Source organism: Carettochelys insculpta, chromosome 6 (genome assembly GCF_033958435.1).
Source record: "Carettochelys insculpta isolate YL-2023 chromosome 6, ASM3395843v1, whole genome shotgun sequence".
Lineage (NCBI taxonomy): Eukaryota > Metazoa > Chordata > Testudines > Carettochelyidae > Carettochelys > Carettochelys insculpta.
Window position 1 is genome coordinate 58247544 of NC_134142.1, and position 16065 is coordinate 58263608.

The window sequence follows — 16065 nt, forward strand, 5'->3', positions numbered from 1 at the left end:
TTATGTTGTGGTGGTGGTGGTGGTAGTTGTCATTGTTTACCATAAATTCATTAACCGTATGGGTCTGTTTTATGACAAACAATGCTGCAGCTAAGAGCTTTGATTGGCTAACTTAAATCCATTGAAGAAATGCTTTGTTTTATTTTCAATAACATATCACATTGTCTAATAAAGTTAGACAGATCAAATGTTATTCTGTTGTGTTTACTTCTCTTTCGTAGGATTACCTTTCTCTAGTGCCTTCGGTGACCAAAGCTGCTGATGGTTTAGTTTGATGTCATTACAACCCAGCCAGTACAGTCCAGTTTTCCAGCTATACCACTTCCTTAGTGTTTGGTTGAATTGAATATGTGCTGTTTAGATTTTTATCTGTCTCAGGCCGCAGCAATGCAGATTACCGTATCTATATATGTAAAACTAAGACCTTGGAAAATTTTGTCTGGTGTAATCATTAAAAAAAATTAAGGTACAGAAACTGAGTTGTTTCTTTAAAACTAGAAAAAAGCAAGCTATTATAATGGTGAATCAGTTTTTAGTTACATGTACGTGCCTGATTGTAACACCTTACATGCGTGTAAGACACAAAAGCTATAGTTACAACTATGTACAACAAAAGGTTGGTATTATGAAAACAGTGAGTATTACCACAGGTTGAACCTTGCTAGTCTGGCAACATCCGTAATCTGACATGATTTTAGGTAGCCAGACAATCAATTTTCATGGATGTGGCCAACTTTCCCAAGGTCCCGTAAAGTTTGTTTCCAGCCACCAGTCTTGGCTCTCAGTGTTCTAAGAGCCCTAGTAGCAAAGAGGTAGCTGCGTGAGCCTGTACTCCAATAAAACAAAACAGCAGAAATATAGCACAAATTCAACACATTAACAAATGGTATGAACAGAGACAGCAGTTACCTCACGCATTACAAAGACGGCTTCCCTTCCTTTGATGCTTGTAATCCTCCCACCCCTCATTCCCCTCCTATGTATTTGATTTGTCAGTTTTTTATTGATCTACACAGTTCACTTTTTTAAAACACTTCTAACTATTTAGTTTATAACTACGTCAATTCCTGTAGTCTCATTGGACCGTGAACAGCGAAGAATTATTTTGTGTGTAAGGAAAGTTTGTAATTTGAGATAGATTACATAAATCTATGGATCTTTACTTGTAGTCTGGAGGACAAGACCAAGAGCGGAAGAAACTGAAGCGTAGAGGAGATTTGTATTCAATACAGACGTCCTTGATTGTAGCTGCACTTAAAAAGATGCTTCCCATTGGTTTGAATATGTGCACTCCAGGAGATCAAGAGCTGATTTCTTTAGCTAAGATTAGATACAGTCATGTAAGTCTCTAAATTTACAATAATTTTCAAATTTTGAAATATTAAATGCCTGCATTTTTTGTTGCAAATCAAATGTCAGTGTGTCTTAAGGTAATTTGCAGGGCATAAAATGTGTGGATGTGTGCAAACAACTTCCAATTTTCCCACACAATTTCTCCTAACCTTCTATATATGGTTGCTTTTGGGATAATTCCTGGGAGATCTTTAGTAGATGCTTAGCTGTCCTCAGGATCTGGTCTATGATTTATGGCCACAGTTTAAGTAGTTTTTTGAACGTTGAATCCAAATACTTTCCAAAATAACCTGTATAATTAAAAAACAAAATACAACTGTGTGTTTTGTTGCTGTACTCTGAATTAGTAAGAATTCTATATTCTGGGTTTGTCTCATACATATGTTTTTATAAGATAAATCTCCAACAGAAATAAAACACATTTATATCTTTTCCACAGAGGGACACAGATGAAGAAGTCAGAGAACATTTACTTAACAATTTGCATTTGCAGGAAAAGGTAGTATTAAAAAAGGCTTCTATAAGTGAAATTCTGATTGGTGTAAGCTAAGATTTTTAGATATGGAATTTGCACTTGCATGTCATGTTCACTTCTTTTTCCATAATGAAAATTTTAAAAACCATTTCCGACCACCTTTTTTCTGCCAAATCACGTTTTTCTGACTTTGCTTAGCATTTAGGATCCAATAAGTTGTATGAAATACAGCATGTGTGAAGAAAATCAGTTTGTTACATCTAAATCTACAACGGTTTAAAATCATCTCACTTTAGTCTTTACTTGACTCTCCAATGCTATACCTCAAATTGCTCCTTTGAATACTTTCCCACTTTATATTGAGCTATATCCATAATTTTAACCAACTCATTTGTTTTAATTTAAAGCCTTTGATCAAGTTAAATAGTTCAGACTTTTTAAAATCTTAGAGAAGTTTGCACTATTTAATCAACCTGATACAGTAAATTCTCTTTTAACCATCAGATGCAGTTTTTTTCACTAACTGTAATGCCAACCTGACTACTACATCAGACAACATTTATATTTTTGCCATCCTAGCTGTGCATATTCTTGCTTTGTGGTGTTCAATTATATCTTACTTTATGTTCCTTTAGCTGATTATTCATCCAGCTGGGCCTGGCTTCAGACCCATCTGATTTAGTTGAGCTGCTGAAACTCCACTTTCCCCAAGGCAGATTGTGCACTGCAGTTTTGCATTGTCAATGCAAAAATCTGTGAAATACCAAAAAGTAAAAATAGGAGTGCAATATAAAATACATTTATTTTAATTTCAAAATAGACATCATGTGTTCAACGTTACTGGTGATATTGTTCTTTTTCATACATAGTCCTACATCACCGTTCATGATTTTTATTTACATGAAAGCAACAGAATTTCAAGAATGCTTCACCAGCTACCATAAAAAATACATGGACCCTTACTAAGAATGTAAGTCCAATTGTCCTAGTAGTTTGTGGACTTTAGTGCCATGGTTGCAGATAATGGAGGCAAATGGCAAGTCTCAGTTGAATGACACAAATCAAATGGGGCTGTCAATCCCTTATGCATGTGAATCAGAAGTAGTAGTTGCTTGTTTACACAGGGCATTAATTCTCACCAGACAGGTTAAATTCTGGTGCAAACTAATATGTCATGCACTAACTGGCCAATTTTAGGGAATACCAGCAGTCTCCAAAGTTTCCTGGTGCTTGGTAATGGATAACAGTTTGAAAGGTGACTATATTAGCATGTACCAGAGAACTTGTATTATGTGTCAGCAGGGTCTATATAGCCACCTTCATCTCATTTGGACTAATGTCCTGTTCTGAAAAGTCCTTGGTTAGTTTTTCTTTTTTTTTGTTTTGTTTTATATTTCTTTTTTAAATTAAGGAACATAAAAGGCTAATTTATTATTCAATAATGTGTAATACCTTATGAAATATCTTGATTTTAGTCTGAAGACCCAGCTGTGAAATGGCAGTTGAACCTGTACAAGGATATTTTGAAAAGCGAGGAACCCACTGATCCTGAAAAAACTGTGGAACGGGTGCAGAAAATCTCAGCAGCTGTGTATCATCTGGAGCAGGTGATAAGAACTACGTCTACACAGTATTTTAAATTGGAGCATGAAGTTGTTTCCTGAGAGCATATGCTATAAAAAATTTTTTAGATACTTTCATCGTATGTACCTGTTAAACAATTGTTTTGGCTTAAAACTAAAATTTGCATATTGTAAATTTTAAGTGTCATCTGCTAAAGTTTCAAAGTTCTACTTAGAATCAGCAATGTTTCTGTTTGGCCCTAAGAATTCTGTAAACCATCCTTAGCAACATCCATGGTCCAGCAAGACCACAGATGTTCCAGGATAAGAGAGTACCAAAACAGTGCAGAAGCCCCAGTGGGGCTGGGAGTAGAGCCTCTGCCTCCCCACTGAGCATGGGGGCCAAGAACCAGAGCCACTGTCTGTCCTGCAGCAGCGTGAGGGCTGGAGCTGGAGCCTCCCCTGCCCCATGGTAGAGTGGGGGCCGGAGCCAGAGCCTTTTGGTAGTCCAGTGGCAGACAAGGAACAGGAACTGTCTGTTGCCTCCCTGGGAGCCTGGGCTGGGGCACAATCCTGGGGGAAGGAGGGTGGAGGCTGGGGCTGCACCAGGAGTGCAGCGCTGTCTGGGTTCAGAATCTGGCAATTCTCTTGTTCAGGACCTGTCAGGAGCTGAACATGCTGTGTAAGGGAAGGTCAACCTGTACCTGATGATTTTGTTTAATTTTTAAAATGTTTGTGTGCATACAGGGAAGTTTTTATTATACATATTTACAAAGTGACTTCCACCCTGTTCCCCATTTCCACATATGGGGAATAACTTGTATTACCAACTTCTGCACACTCTTGCGTGTTCATTCAAGTGGTACAACTTCTGCCCATAAAAAAAATCAGTCATTTTCGCACGTGAGCAAGCTCACCAATGGAGGAGGCAAGGGGGGCAGTGCTACTGCAACAGTGACAGTGACTAGAGTCCTGGGTCCCCTTGAATTGCTGCTGGAGCACCATTCTGCATGGCTCTGAGGGCTGGGGAGGGCACACACAGGTCTGGGTGGAGATAAGACCTAACTGTCCAAGTCCTGCCCCTTCCGGGAGCATGGAGCCAGGCCCCCCACATCTTGCACAGAGGCCCACGGTGACTGTCAGCCTCACTGTACAAAGGTAATAGTGCAAAAAGCTGTTTACAGGAGTGACTACATACAAATCTATGTATTCACAGAAGTCACATTTTCGAAATTTTGCCTTTCAACCACGTGAAGACTTATTGACATAAATGAGATTGACATAAATGAGAGATTTTGTAAGTAGTTTCTGTAGGAGTTTTGTAGGTTGAGAACGGTGTATGGCCCTGAGTAATTTCTAAAGAGAGATTTTTTTTATTAGAAAAGCAAGATTTTTAAGAAGAAAGAAAGGTAGGAAGCTTTTGTAACATCCACTAATCAATTTATTTGCCTGCCATAGCAGTCATGCAAATGAATTCTAACCGAGTCTGAAGCCTTTGGATTTTACATCCTGATGAAAGTGTGTTCCCATAGGTCGAGCAACCATTACGATCAAAAAAAGCTGTTTGGCACAAACTCTTATCAAAACAACGCAAAAGGGCTGTTGTTGCTTGTTTCAGGATGGCACCGTTGTACAATCTGCCAAGGTAAGTGCTATAAAGGTTTATATATTCATGAATAATGACTGTTGAGCAAGTGTTTTGAGGACAAGCAGGAATTTCTTCTGTCTCTCTCTCTCTCTCTCAGAGCTTTTGAGGTCATTAACAAATTTCGTTTCTTTGGCAGAGCTTCAGTTGGCAGATGCTCTGACTTTGATTTTTAATATGAAAAATAAAACCAAAAGAAATTTAAACTTGTTTTTGAAAAGATCGGCCCTTCATGTCTTGGCATGCTTAAAAGGATATGTTCATCTGCCAGCAGTATCTAAAGACAGAGATTGCTGATAATGTCCATTAAATAGTTATAATAGATTTTTTTCTATGTCCTTCATTCCTCCTGGGGACAAAAAGAGGGGTTTATTGCCAAATAACCTAATGATAAAAACACTACAGGAAGTGAGTGCACAGCCTCATAAACATATTTCAGTTTTTGTCAGTGCTTATCTGCCCACTCTTACGTCCACTACATCGGGCACTGCTACCATCATCACAAGCTGTTAATCTATTTCTGTGCATTTTTTCTGTTCTGTCCTTTTCTGACTTTGGACTCCTTTTTTAATTAATATTCATCTTCTGCTCATTTCTTCTTTTTTTTTAGTAGTTGATTTTCACTTTCAGCTGTCTTGTTCTGTGGCTTTTCCTCCCTGTTCCCATCCAGGTGAAAGTTCCATGTGTTGATGCTGGGTTATGTTGACTATGTGGGAGTGTGTTACGTACAGTGTTCCCTCTAATTTTTCCCATCAATGCACAGAATAAATTTTGTTGTGTGCACCAAGGCAGGTGTGGATGTGCACCACCAATAGGTGCAGATGCTGCAGGCAGTGGTTGCTCTGCTAATCAGTGGGGCAGCACCTCAGTCTCTTCTGAGTGGCCAACCAAGTGCACGGCTTACAGGGAACACCGATGTGTGAACAGTCAAGCCCATGAGAGAGATGTTGTGGCAGAGCAGAGAAATTTGGGCTTCTGGACTGCTAGCGAAGGCTGTGTCTCCGCACACGTGGGCTCCTCCAATGTCCACCTGCATTCAGAGCACTGTGGGGTTGAGATAGGAAGTGGATGCCCTCGTGGGATCCATCTGCTGCTTTGTTCACAGTTCCAAGATCACATTTATGTTGGGGTGAAGGGATAGATACATCACTATGAAGTTTTCTTCATTCCCATTGTGGTTTTCCTTCACTCTGGGCCCTCCAGGGGAGTTTAAGGCATCCAAAGAGAGACAACCATCAGTACAGGGAAACATTGCACTGCTGACAAAATGCATTTTCACCAGTGAGTGCTTGCTAGAGGAAGTTTGTCTGTTTCCTAAGAGGATTAAGAAATCTTTACAAGACAGTCTGCTTTGTTCACAGTGTGTTCACTGAATGGTTAATACAATTCATTTCATCAACAGCTAAAACATGCATTATTAAGATGTATCTCCATCATTGGTGTTGGCAACTTTGCAACTGCACTTATAATTTGGCAAGGAAGTTAGATTTACCACATTAAGGCCAAAGAAGGGTTTATAATATATAGTTAAGAGGACTCATCCCATTTGTACAAATTATATGGAGTTCTGTATTCGTAGGGCTTATCTACACTTCCCAGACAACTGTGGTAGCATCTTTCTAGAGAATCTTCCTGAGCATGGTTCTTGCTAGAAAAAAAGTTAGCATGTTATCTAAAGAGGGAAGAGAAGTGGGAGGGAAAGATTTAAATATAATGTAAAAAAAAGTAACCAGTTTATGAAGTGGTGCATAATCCTTTACAAAGTTCTGAGGATAGAGAAAAGGAGGGCACATTTTAGGAGACGTACTATGTGTAGGTACGTCTTCACAACCATATTCTGGTCTGATAAATTAGCCATAGTTTGTTTATACCATGATATGCTTATAAAATCTTAACCAAGGAACACCTAAGTGATAAAAGAAGAGGATATATTATATGTGACTTGAAAAATGTCACACCTGCAGTTTTTGTGACATTAGACAATGCCTGTGAAGAAAAGAGGAGATAATGAATTTCCACATTTCTGCATTTTCATTAAAATATAAAGTAATAGTCCTTGAATTAGAAAGTTTGCATCACCTATAACTTACTGAACATACTCTTTGTACCAGAAATATTGGGCCTGATTCAATTAAGATCTGTATCAGTGTTATGATTGTTATTCCTGATTTTCACTAGTTTTGAGTGGTGAATCTGGCCAAGTATGACTGCTTCAGTCTCTAGAGGTAGTCTTTGAGAAAGCTGTACTTTGATGAATCAGAATATCAATATCCACCCCAAAATGGTGAGATCTTAGAAAAAAAATTGTTGGCCCTCTAGGTTTATTTCCTGATTGCTATGTACAGTTTGGGGTTTCTGTATCATAATGGGATGACAGTAATCCCAAACTAGATAATAAGACCTTTGTTTTAGACACGGAAAGCCAACAAGTTGTTAAAATCAGCATTCTGAAAAATACTACAGATTCCGGTGTAGTATGACCCTTTCTTCTGATTAGCATCTAGTGGTCTAGGCAATTGTCCATGTGCTTTTTTTTTTTTTTTTTTTTTAATTTCACCTCTGAACTTGATTTGCTTCAATAGCACATTTGTCTTTAAAATTCTCAGTACGTTGTTCATGTGTAGCTACTTGTTAAAATAGTGCATCTGCAAATCACTATTACATAGTTTTCTCTCTAAGTTTTCTAGGTGCTCCCTGTTCTTGCTCTCAGAAGTGACTTGAAATACAAAGTAAATAGTAATTGTATTTTTAAAATATTTTTGTTTCTCAAAAAGCGAACATTTCCAAAACTCAGAAATACTGATTCTCTTTGCTCTCTGTAAAGTAGCTATAATTTGTACAGTGCTCCAAAGAGAGTGGCTCCGAAGTGCCATCTATGTATTATTTTCTGTGATGTGAATATATTTAAATATTTAGAGTTGATTATTTACAAAAATGTTCTTTGTTTACTTTTTGTTTTATTTTAGTTTGTGTATGTGTACATACAGAAATACAGTGGACTCAAGTGTACATGACAATGATTCAAACAACTTGCAGATACAAACTATTTTCTCTTACTACAGTACTTTACTGAATTTAACATGTGTCTTTATTATGTTAGTTCTTAAATGAAAACCTATATGCTTTTCTTCAGACACAAAATTAGCACTTTCTTCCTGAGCACCTTTCAACGTGTTTGGCTGGAAAAAGTACATGAAAAAGCTCAGTATGACAGGCTTATACTCATGTTAACGGTAATGTAACCTGTGAAGAGCCTTTTCCTTATGCGCACACTTATTCCTTTCCCAGCCATGATTTGATGTTGCCATAAAACATGAATTTGTACAATTTTTGTAAGGGATTCTGATTGGTCAGTCTTTGAGGTTTAATGACTAAATAGTGTCAATGCTAGGAATAATGCACAGAAGGTTATCCAAATGATCATTTCCTTATGGCAAAAAGAAACAGGAAATGCATAATTTGTATATTGCATTCTCCAGCAATGAGCACTTGGTTTGTATGTGTATAAATCAGACATGCTCTTTGGTCTTAACTTATGTATATCCTATTTACACGATTTTAGCATCAGTGCATTTAGTGCAATATACCTAAGATAAAAAGAAAAAACAAAAAGCTTTGTGAATTAAACAGCACCTGCATTACATGATATGTGGAGTATGTTTAAAAACAAACAAACCCCCATCACCACCACCACCTTTGTCTTATATTGCACATTCTGTGTTCTATTTAAGGGCTAGATCCCACAGAAACTTACTTCCGAGACCGGTATTTACTTCTGTGGATTCTTCTGGAGAAGTCAGAGGGACTGTTGTATAGTACTTACTGTGCTTTTTGCTATGTGTTCTACAATCAGACAGTAGGTTCTTGTGAAAGACACTTTTCAATGTTTTTCTTGTAGATTTTTAAACCAAATGTCTTCGACATCACACATTTATTATTTAAATGTGGGGCTGAAAGCAAGCAAGCCGATAAGAGATTTTTGTTTGTGGAGGATGGCACTGGTAAATATCGAGGAGTGTGATGCTACAGAGTACCTTGTGTGGTAGTTACTTAAATGTTACTGGATGAATTTTGCTGTCTTAATGGCCCTACAGGGCAGTTGCTCCATTTTCAGTAAGAATTACTGTCTGGGTCTGCTGATCGAAAGACAAGAGCCATTTGACATGCGTTTAATCAATGCGCAACTTTATTATTAAGTACCTGGGACTACTCGGCAGATAACAGTGTGCAGTACAGATTACTCCCATGTTTATACATAAATACCCGAGGCTTTTTCAGCTCCCCATCTTTTTCCACCCAGGTCCTTTCACCAATTCCTTTGCTGGGACCTTATCATACCTCAGAATAGCAGGATGGATTCTTCAACCAGCTCTCTCCTTTTTCCCATCCAGGTCCCTGTGGCAAATCCATTGCCAGGACCTTAGTGCCTCCCGCCACCCTCATAGGAGTGTTAAGATGGACTGTAAGGGGGTGGGGGAGGTTGACTCCCTGATATGCTAATATGTTACTGAATTCCACCACTCTGTGAATTCACTGTTATGCCTGTTTTGCCCCACCAGAACAGGGGAAGAGGGAGAATGTCCTTACCCACCTCTCACTGTTCTGTGTGTCTCTGCTGCCAAGCTGAGAGTCGCTGCCAACTCCTACCTATCTATTCCTGGAGAGAAAGCCCTCTGCCCTCTCACTTCCCAGCTTCTTCCTCTTGGAGCCCAGTTGAGCTAAATTCTGGAGTCCTGTCCTGCTGAGATGCTGAAAGCTCCTGCCTCTGTCCTGGAACTGAAGAGTGGGGCAGGAGGGGAGACTTGTCTCTTCTCTTGTCCCTGCCCCCACTTACTCACTGTTTCCACAGAGAGCTTAGCAGAGCTGAGTGCTGAAGCCCTTCTGCTTCAGCTTTGGTCTGTGCAAAAGGAAGGCTAGCAGAGACACATTTAAAGCCCTGCATTCTCCGGGGAAGAGTCAGTGACTGCGCTGCCCCTTTTTTGTAGCAGTTTCCATTCCTCACCCCCAACCATCAAGCACTGCTCCCTCCACTCATATAGCCAGACTAATACCCTTCCCCCCACCTTTCTTGGAGGTGCAGGGTGGTCATTCATCGATCTATGACCACACATTGTGCCCCCTTCATGTATAAATATGTATGTTCCTTTCTATGTCTATATTAAGGCCCTAATCCTGCAGTACAGGTTGAACCTCTCTCATTCAGAACCCTTGGGGCCTGACCAGTGCTGGATGAAAGAATTGGCTGGACGAAAGGAGTCAATAATTTCTAGCACATTACCAACACTTTCACTGCTTATTGGGCCCTTAGAAGACATTTAGGGGTAAATTACAGCTAAGTAACAGCACAGGACACTGAGAGCCAGGACTGGTGGCTGGAAACAAACTTTATGGGACCACGGGAAATTTGGCCACACCCACAAGAAGTGGTCATCCAGCTAACTAAAATCATGCTGGACTATGAAGTTTGCTGGACGAGAGAGTTCTGGATTGGAGACGTTCAACCTGTACTTTCATGCTACTTAACATACATGAGTACTTCAATGGCATTGCTCAAAGGTATAAAATTAAACACATTCACAAGTGTTTGCAGAGCCCTATATCTTTACTTAGGTTAATTCCATGGATAATCTACCTTTCATATAAGTGACTGACTAGCATTTAATGTTGCTTTTCACTGAAAACTAAATTTCCTTTATTTACTCGTGATTCTAGACAAAAGTATTATAGCCAGGGCTTCTTTCCATGAAATGCCCCTCCCCTTTGTGGAAGAGGGAGGCTGGAGCCAAACTCCCTACTCCTCATTACACAGGACATGGCTAAGTCTGTCCCCAGCCCTGATTATAGCAGTCACTCTGTTGTGAACATTACAATTAACTTTAGAGTACTATTCCATTTGGAATCTATTTGCACTTGTTCATAATAGTAACTTTCTAAAAATACCTATAAATAAAGAAACCAACCCTCCTTCACGGACAAGGACAGCTCCCGGACTAAAGCGATAAGTGATGCATTGTAGGATGAAGGTGGACAGCCTTTGGTGGGGAAAGAACAGGTTAGGAGCTAGCTAAAAAAGCTAAACATACATAAATCCATGAGCCCAGACCTAGTTCATCCTAGGGGGTCTGAGGGAGTTGGCGTATGTTGTTGACGAGCCCTTGGCCATTATCTTTGAAAAGTTGTGGAGATCGGGAGAGATCCCAGATGATTGGAAAAAGGCAAATGTAGTGCCCATCTTTAAAAAAGGGAAGAAAGATGATCCAGGGAACTATAGGCCGGTCAGTCTTACATCAGTCCCTGGAAAAATCATGGAGGGGCTCCTCAAGGAAATCATTTTGAGGCACTTGGAGGAAGGGAGAGTGATGAGGAAAAGTCAGCATGGATTCATGAAGGGCAAGTCATGCCTGACCAATTTGATTAGTTTCTACAATGAGATAACTGGCTTTGTGGGTGGGGAAAATCAGTCGATGTGATTTATCTTGACTTTAGCAAAGCTTTTGATACAGTCTCCTACAATATTCTTGTCAGCAAGTTAAAGGAATGTGGATTGGATAAATGGATGGTAAGATGGATAGAAAGCTGGCTAGAAGGTCAGGCCCAGAGGGTAGTGATCAACGGCTCGATGTCAGGATGACGGTCGGGTTCTAGTGGAGTGTCCCAAGGTTCGGTTCTGGGTCCTGTTCTATTCAACATATTTATCATGACCTGGATGAGGGGTTGGATTGCACCCTCAGCAAGCTTGCGGATGACACTAAGCTAGGGGGAGAGGTAGATACACTGGAGGGTAGGAATAGGGTCCAGAGTGACTTAGAGAAATTGGAAGACTGGGCTGCAAGAAATCTGAGGAGGTTAAATAAGGACAAGTACAGAGTCCTGCACTTGGGCTGGAAGAATTCCAAGCATTGTTACAGGCCGGGGTCCGACTAGCTCGGTAGTAGTTCTGCAGAAAAGGACCTGGGAGTTGTAGTAGATGAGAAGCTGGGCATGAGTCAACAGTGTGCTGTTGTAGCCAAGAAAGCTAATGGCATATTAGGTTGCATCAAGAGGAGCGTTGCCAGTAGATCCAAAGAAGTGATTATTCCTCTTTATTCAGCTTTGGTGAGGCTGCATCTGGAGTACTGTGTCCAGTTCTGGGCCCCCAGTTATAGGGAGGATGTGGATACACTGGAGAGGGAACAGCAGAGGGCGACCAAAATAATTAGGGGGCTGGAGCATATGACTTATGAAGAAAGGTTGAGGGAATTGGGACTGTTGAGTCTGCAGAAGAGAAGACTGAGGGGGGACTTGATAACAGCCTTCAACTTACTGAAGGGAGGTTCCAAAGAGGCTGAAGAGAGGCTGTTCACAGTGGTCACGAATGGCAGAACACAGAACAATGGTCTCAAGTTGCAGATGGGAAGGTCCAGGTTGAACATTCAGAAAAACTTTTTCACTAGGAGGGTGGTGAAGCATTGGAATGGTCTACTCAGGGAATTGGTAGAGTCTCCATCCCTGGAAGTGTTTAAGTCTCGCCTCGACAAAGCCCTGGCTGGGCTGAGCTGATGGGTTTGGTCCTGCTTAGAGGAGGGGGCTGGACTCGATGGCTTTTTTAGGTCTCTTCCAGCTCTATTGTTCTATGATTCTATGAAACTGTTTTGCATATTCTCTTCTGAAAAGTGACTTTTGTGTCAAATTTAACACAAATCCGTTCAACCATATTAAGTTATGCAAGGTCTGAAAATTCATTTTTGTTCACTTTGAAAAAGGAAGAGCTAAATGTGAAACTTGGGTCTGTAAACAGAAATGTTCATTATAGTGCATACCGACAATTTAATTTAGTTGGATAAGGAATGTAAAATCACTTCTGAGCTAGCTCAGTAAGTCTTTTTTTTTTACCTTATTCTTTTTGGTGACATTACAATACTTTCTCCATGATTAAGCTCAAGAATTGTGTCCCCTGGGCTTTTAGTCAGGCAAATTGCATGAATATATACAGGAAAATTCACCATAAAAGCTACTGTCTTAACTTAAAGAACAGGAGAAAAATGTGGGTTTGAATAAAATGCAATTTTTTTCTGTATTAGGGTCTGAGCACGGTTTACGCTGCATTTTGTAATAGTTTGAAACAAACTCAACTTTCATTTGAAAATCACTTGTGATGCCAAGATACAACTATCACATTGCCAGGGGTGGTAAAGAGACTTCTTTAACCCAGCCTTACCAAAAATTTGTCTCAAGTCTGAAAATAGCAGCAATAAGGTGTAAAACTCATCCTTCCTATCCACACTGAAGTAAGACATGCAGAGCCCAGTACAGTGCATCTATCCACTAACATCTTTAGACATGTATGTTTTTGCTCCCTCCTTCACTAAAAAAAAAAACCCTAAAAATTACAAAAAACTTAGAGCAAAAATGTAATTATTGAATATTAAAAGGTTTTTTTTTTCAAAAAGAATGTTCCTACAGCAATGTTTGTTGGTCAGATATATAATTATATATCCCATGTATTTTCTGATATGCCTTTGAGACCTCTTTGGGGTAGGAACTATGTCTTCTCTGTGTTTGTATAACACCTGAAACATCAGCATCCCAACACTGGTAGGGATCTATCACCATGATACAAATAAAAACAGGCTGATATGCAGGAAAATGTAATTAAGAGCTACTTGGTATTTTCCCTCAAAGCACCTCATGGTATTTTCAGAAGTCTGAAGGAAAATGTCTTTCAGCTGTTTGCTTTAGTTTTCCTGTTACTTCACTGACCAATCAGAGGATCAAAATTGTACAAAATGCATATCCTTACTAATCATTAACCACCTAAGCTAGTATACTACCTTTTGTTTACCCCTCTTGATCTCACTTTCACCCCCCCTCCCAGGCACCGTTCTATTAACCTCTTCCTCCATGGTTATCAGAACGATTGGATAGAAACAGAGGAATATTCATTTGAGGAGAAACTAGTTCAAGATTTGGCTGTAAGTACTGAAATAACTGAGCTTAGTTATCAGTGCCCAATTCAATATATATATATTATATAATATGTATTTAGCTTTTGTGAACCATAGTTCTATATTTAAATTTCTAAAATAGCAATACCCCTGCTTCAGGGCATAAACAAAGGACCTGTCTGGGTCAGGAAGAAATTTGCTGTATGATACAGTATTGCATATTTAGGCATATTAAGGTGGTTTATGCCCTCAGCTGAAATACATAGTGTTGATTACTTTCAGAAATGGCATGGGACTAAATGGACTTTTGGTCTGTTTCTGTCAGTTTGGCAATTCCTATGTTCCTATGTTTTAATTATTATTTGTTTGAAGACTTAACGTGATTGATGCTTTCCCTTTTTGAATTTTTGTTGTTACATAATTTTTTTTAACATTCTAAGCTTTGATGCAAATTAAATGTTGCCATTTTCTTGCTGGTATTCTGTAATGAAATGTAAACATGTACAGCCATATTCAGCAGAAATTGAGCATTCATGTATCATGAATGTAGAGGATTAGCAAACTTCTGTATCCTGCCACCTAATCCTGATTCAGAAAGATCTCCATTTTTCTCTTCTCCATGGAATTCCTAATTCCTTGTTTTGTGCATTTGTCGAATATTACTAAAATGCCGATCTCCTTGGTGTCCAAGGACCATGGAAAAAGAAAATACCACTTCAATATCACAATAGGAGGATATTTTTAAGTCTTAACTCAACCTAAGCTAACACTGACACACAGAAGAATCATCATTATGCCTTTTAAAAGGCACTGGCATATTGCGGAAGGATTGGAATTTTTGGAAAATCATAGGTAACTATCCACCTATTATAGTAGTACTAGGGTATTTACCTGATGGTGCTTGGGTCCTTCAGGGCAGGGTACTACAGGAGTGGAGAGTGCTGGAACCAGGGCAGGCATCTGGGGAGGTGAAGGGCCTGGAGGTGCAGAAGTCAGGGTTGAGGTGTGAAGAGTGTCTCAGGGCAGTGGGTGGAGGTACAGGAGTTAGGGTAGGGAGTTGGGAAGTGTGGGTGGGGGGCATAAGGAGCCACCCTTCCCAGCTGCCATTTGCTCCCTCAGGCTGGCCTGGGGTGTCAGGAGCCATGCTGTCTGGTCACCAGTTGCTCCACAGTTCTCTGGTGAAGTTGTATTGCAGAAAATGAACTAAATGGAAAATGCCCAGTGGCCACTTATGGTTGTAGCCAAGTGTCCTGTTACTCCATAACATTAATTTACAGCCACCAGTCCTGGCTTTCAGAGTTCTCTGCTGCTATTTAACCATAATTTACCCCTGAATATTTTCGAAGAGCCCAGTAAGCAGTGGGAGTGTTGGTAATGGTGTTGGACAATATTACTTCCTGTGGTTCGGCAAATTCCCTTGTTTGGCGCAAGTTAAGTCCCGAGGGGGGTGGACTAGAGAGGTTCAACCTGTATAATGCATGGCCTGAAAAGCCCCAAACTTATACTGCTGTTTACATACGGGGAACACTTATGTATTCAGGTGCAATGTTGTACAAGTTGTCAGAATATGGGTTCGCTCCAAGGGAACCATCTCCTAGTTGCACAATACGGATTGTATGCTGAAACACTGGTAAAGTAAAAATTGCCTGTTCTGGTAATAGCAAGTTTTGTGTGGTGGTGGGAGGAGAACACTATGGACCCAAGAAATGTTATTTTATTTGGCCTACATTCTGTTTAATGTATAAAATTCCTGCAGTAATAAATGGAAATATATTTATATATTATACCAATTTTTATCATACAATTAAAATAAAAGCAAAATTAACATTACAAAAGGATTTTTAATGGCCAAACAAGCTTATAGTGTAGAATTAAACCAGGTGCACTATAGCAGACAAAACAAAAAGGCAGTCACGTATCACTTCAAAGACTAACAAAATAATTTACTAGGTGATGAGTTTTTGTGGGGCAGGCCCATTTCTTCAGATCTGGAGATAGTGCTGTACTAGAAATAGTCTATTAGACTGCAGTAATAGTCTGTTTGCAATACAGCACTAATTCCAGATCTGAAGAAGTGGGTCTGCCCCACGAAAGCTGATCGCCGAG

General features: G+C 39.7%; 1 protein-coding gene across 1 annotated transcript in view; it reads left to right on the plus strand.

Annotated features, from left to right (window-relative positions):
- The window catches only part of RYR3 (ryanodine receptor 3), a 572218-nt gene that overhangs the window by 486612 nt on the left and 69541 nt on the right, over window positions 1-16065 (plus strand). Inside the window, exons 71-75 of the mRNA XM_074996957.1 lie at window positions 1170-1340; window positions 1793-1852; window positions 3304-3435; window positions 4923-5035; window positions 8169-8268. Of these exons, the coding sequence (XP_074853058.1) occupies window positions 1170-1340; window positions 1793-1852; window positions 3304-3435; window positions 4923-5035; window positions 8169-8268 (576 nt within the window). The remainder of the gene's footprint in view (window positions 1-1169; window positions 1341-1792; window positions 1853-3303; window positions 3436-4922; window positions 5036-8168; window positions 8269-16065) is intronic.